Source organism: Octodon degus, unplaced genomic scaffold (genome assembly GCF_000260255.1).
Source record: "Octodon degus isolate 3935 unplaced genomic scaffold, OctDeg1.0 scaffold00022, whole genome shotgun sequence".
NCBI lineage: Eukaryota > Metazoa > Chordata > Mammalia > Rodentia > Octodontidae > Octodon > Octodon degus.
Genome location: NW_004524598.1, coordinates 23,600,156 through 23,601,945, shown reverse-complemented (window position 1 = coordinate 23,601,945; position 1,790 = coordinate 23,600,156). Strand labels below are relative to the sequence as shown.

The window sequence follows — 1,790 nt, the reverse complement described above, 5'->3', positions numbered from 1 at the left end:
AAACCACATGTTCCCATGCCAAAACAGGGTGGGTGCAGGTGGAAGGAGGGATGCTAGCCAGAAAAGCTCAGAAGGGAGGGGAAGTTGCCGGGGTCCTTGGCCAGCTCACCAGCACCACAACACAGAGCCAAACTGGGTGTCCAGGAAGCCAGCCCCCAAAGCAACCATGCTGCAGATGGGGGTGTGTAGGTAGAATGCTCAGGGAATCTTATTGACTTTCTCTGTCACAGTAAAAAAGATGGGTAAATTACCTAGAAGTCCTCTGTACTGTTTTTCTTATAATTGTACTTTATACTGTTTCTTTTTTAAAATCACAGATACACACACGATCTTGAACTTCATATTTTAAGAAATATGAGGTTTCAGAAGCACCTCCTTTTGGAGCTGTGCTGATTGAACCTCTTAAGTGACGTGTCACCTTGGGCCAGTGGTTCTGTTGGTGTTGCTGGAGCCAGGAAGCAGCTAGGAAATGCCACCGTGTGTGTTGTTAACTCTTTGAAAAGAGGCAGTTTAGGTGTTTCTTGGCCGAGTACTGATAGATAACACTCTTGGTCCTCTCTTCTTATGCTGGATAGGTCACGATGGAGCTGTGAGCTCCATCTGCTGGAGCCATGATGGGAAGTGGCTGCTCTCTGCTTCCCGGGACCGGACCGTGAGGGCGTGGGCAGTTCGCAGGAAGGAAGTCATGCTGCTTCTGGTAACGTATGCCCTGTCCAGTGTCAGCTCTGTGGTCTGGGGCACTGTCCAGCTGGGACTACGTTGACGGTGCCATGGGTACTCGATCTTGAGGCTGGGAAATGGACAGGGACGAGGGGTATGTGTCACTGCAATGGAAGTTGCTGAGTGGTTCATTAGTTCCTTACATGTACTCATTCACCATGGTATGTGCACCCACATGTAAATATGTGACCCACATGTGTGCCCATATGCAAATACAGTTAGCATAGCCTTTATTTATTTATTTATTTTTGTCTTTTGGGACTGGGTATTGCTATGCAGTTTAGGCTGGCCTCCAGCTAGCTTTGTAGCTTGTAAACTTGCAAGGATCCTCCTGCCTCAGCCTCCCAAGGGCTGAGATTACAGGCTTGTACCACCATACCTGGCGTCATATCGTTATATTTATTATGGTCTGCAAATAACAAAACAAAGCTGAAATACTTGAATAATTTGAAATACCGGTACCGGGGATGAAACTCAGGACCTTGCACTTGCTAGGCGGGCACTTATGCTGCTGAGCTATATCCTCCGCCCTCTATTCTTACAAGATAGAAAACATATGAAAAGTACAGATTCCTAGATATGCATAAATTACCAAAACTGAATCAAGATAAAAAATTCTGAACAAAGCAGTATCAGTCAATAAAATTGAAAATGTAATAAAAACTTACCAACAAAGAAAATCCCAGGTCCTGATGGATTCCCAGCTTAATTCTACAAGAAATTTGGAGAGCTAATTGCAATACTCCTCAAACTATTCAATAAAATTGAAAAAAAAGTTCTTCCTAATTAATTTTTTGGGGCAAATATTACACTGATACCAAAATCAGAGAAAGACCCAACTAAAAAAGAGAGGTATAGGCCATTTTACCTCATGAACATAGATGCAAAAATCCTCAATGAAACACTAGCAAGTATAATTCAGCAAATCATCAGGAAGATTATACACCGTGACCAAGTGAGATTAATTCCAGGGATGCAAGAATGACTCAAGATAGGCAAATCTATAACTGTAACATACCACATCAACAGAACAAAAAACAAAAACAAGACACACTCTCATTAGACACAGA

At 43.1% G+C, this 1,790-nt stretch overlaps 1 protein-coding gene across 3 annotated transcripts in view; it reads left to right on the top strand.

Annotated features, from left to right (window-relative positions):
* Window positions 1–1,790, top strand: part of Wdr27 (WD repeat domain 27) — a 289,190-nt gene that overhangs the window by 65,279 nt on the left and 222,121 nt on the right. For all 3 annotated transcript variants that reach the window (XM_023711986.1, XM_023711985.1, XM_023711984.1), the window contains exon 14: window positions 576–697. In XM_023711986.1, the coding sequence (XP_023567754.1) occupies window positions 576–697 (122 nt within the window). The remainder of the gene's footprint in view (window positions 1–575; window positions 698–1,790) is intronic.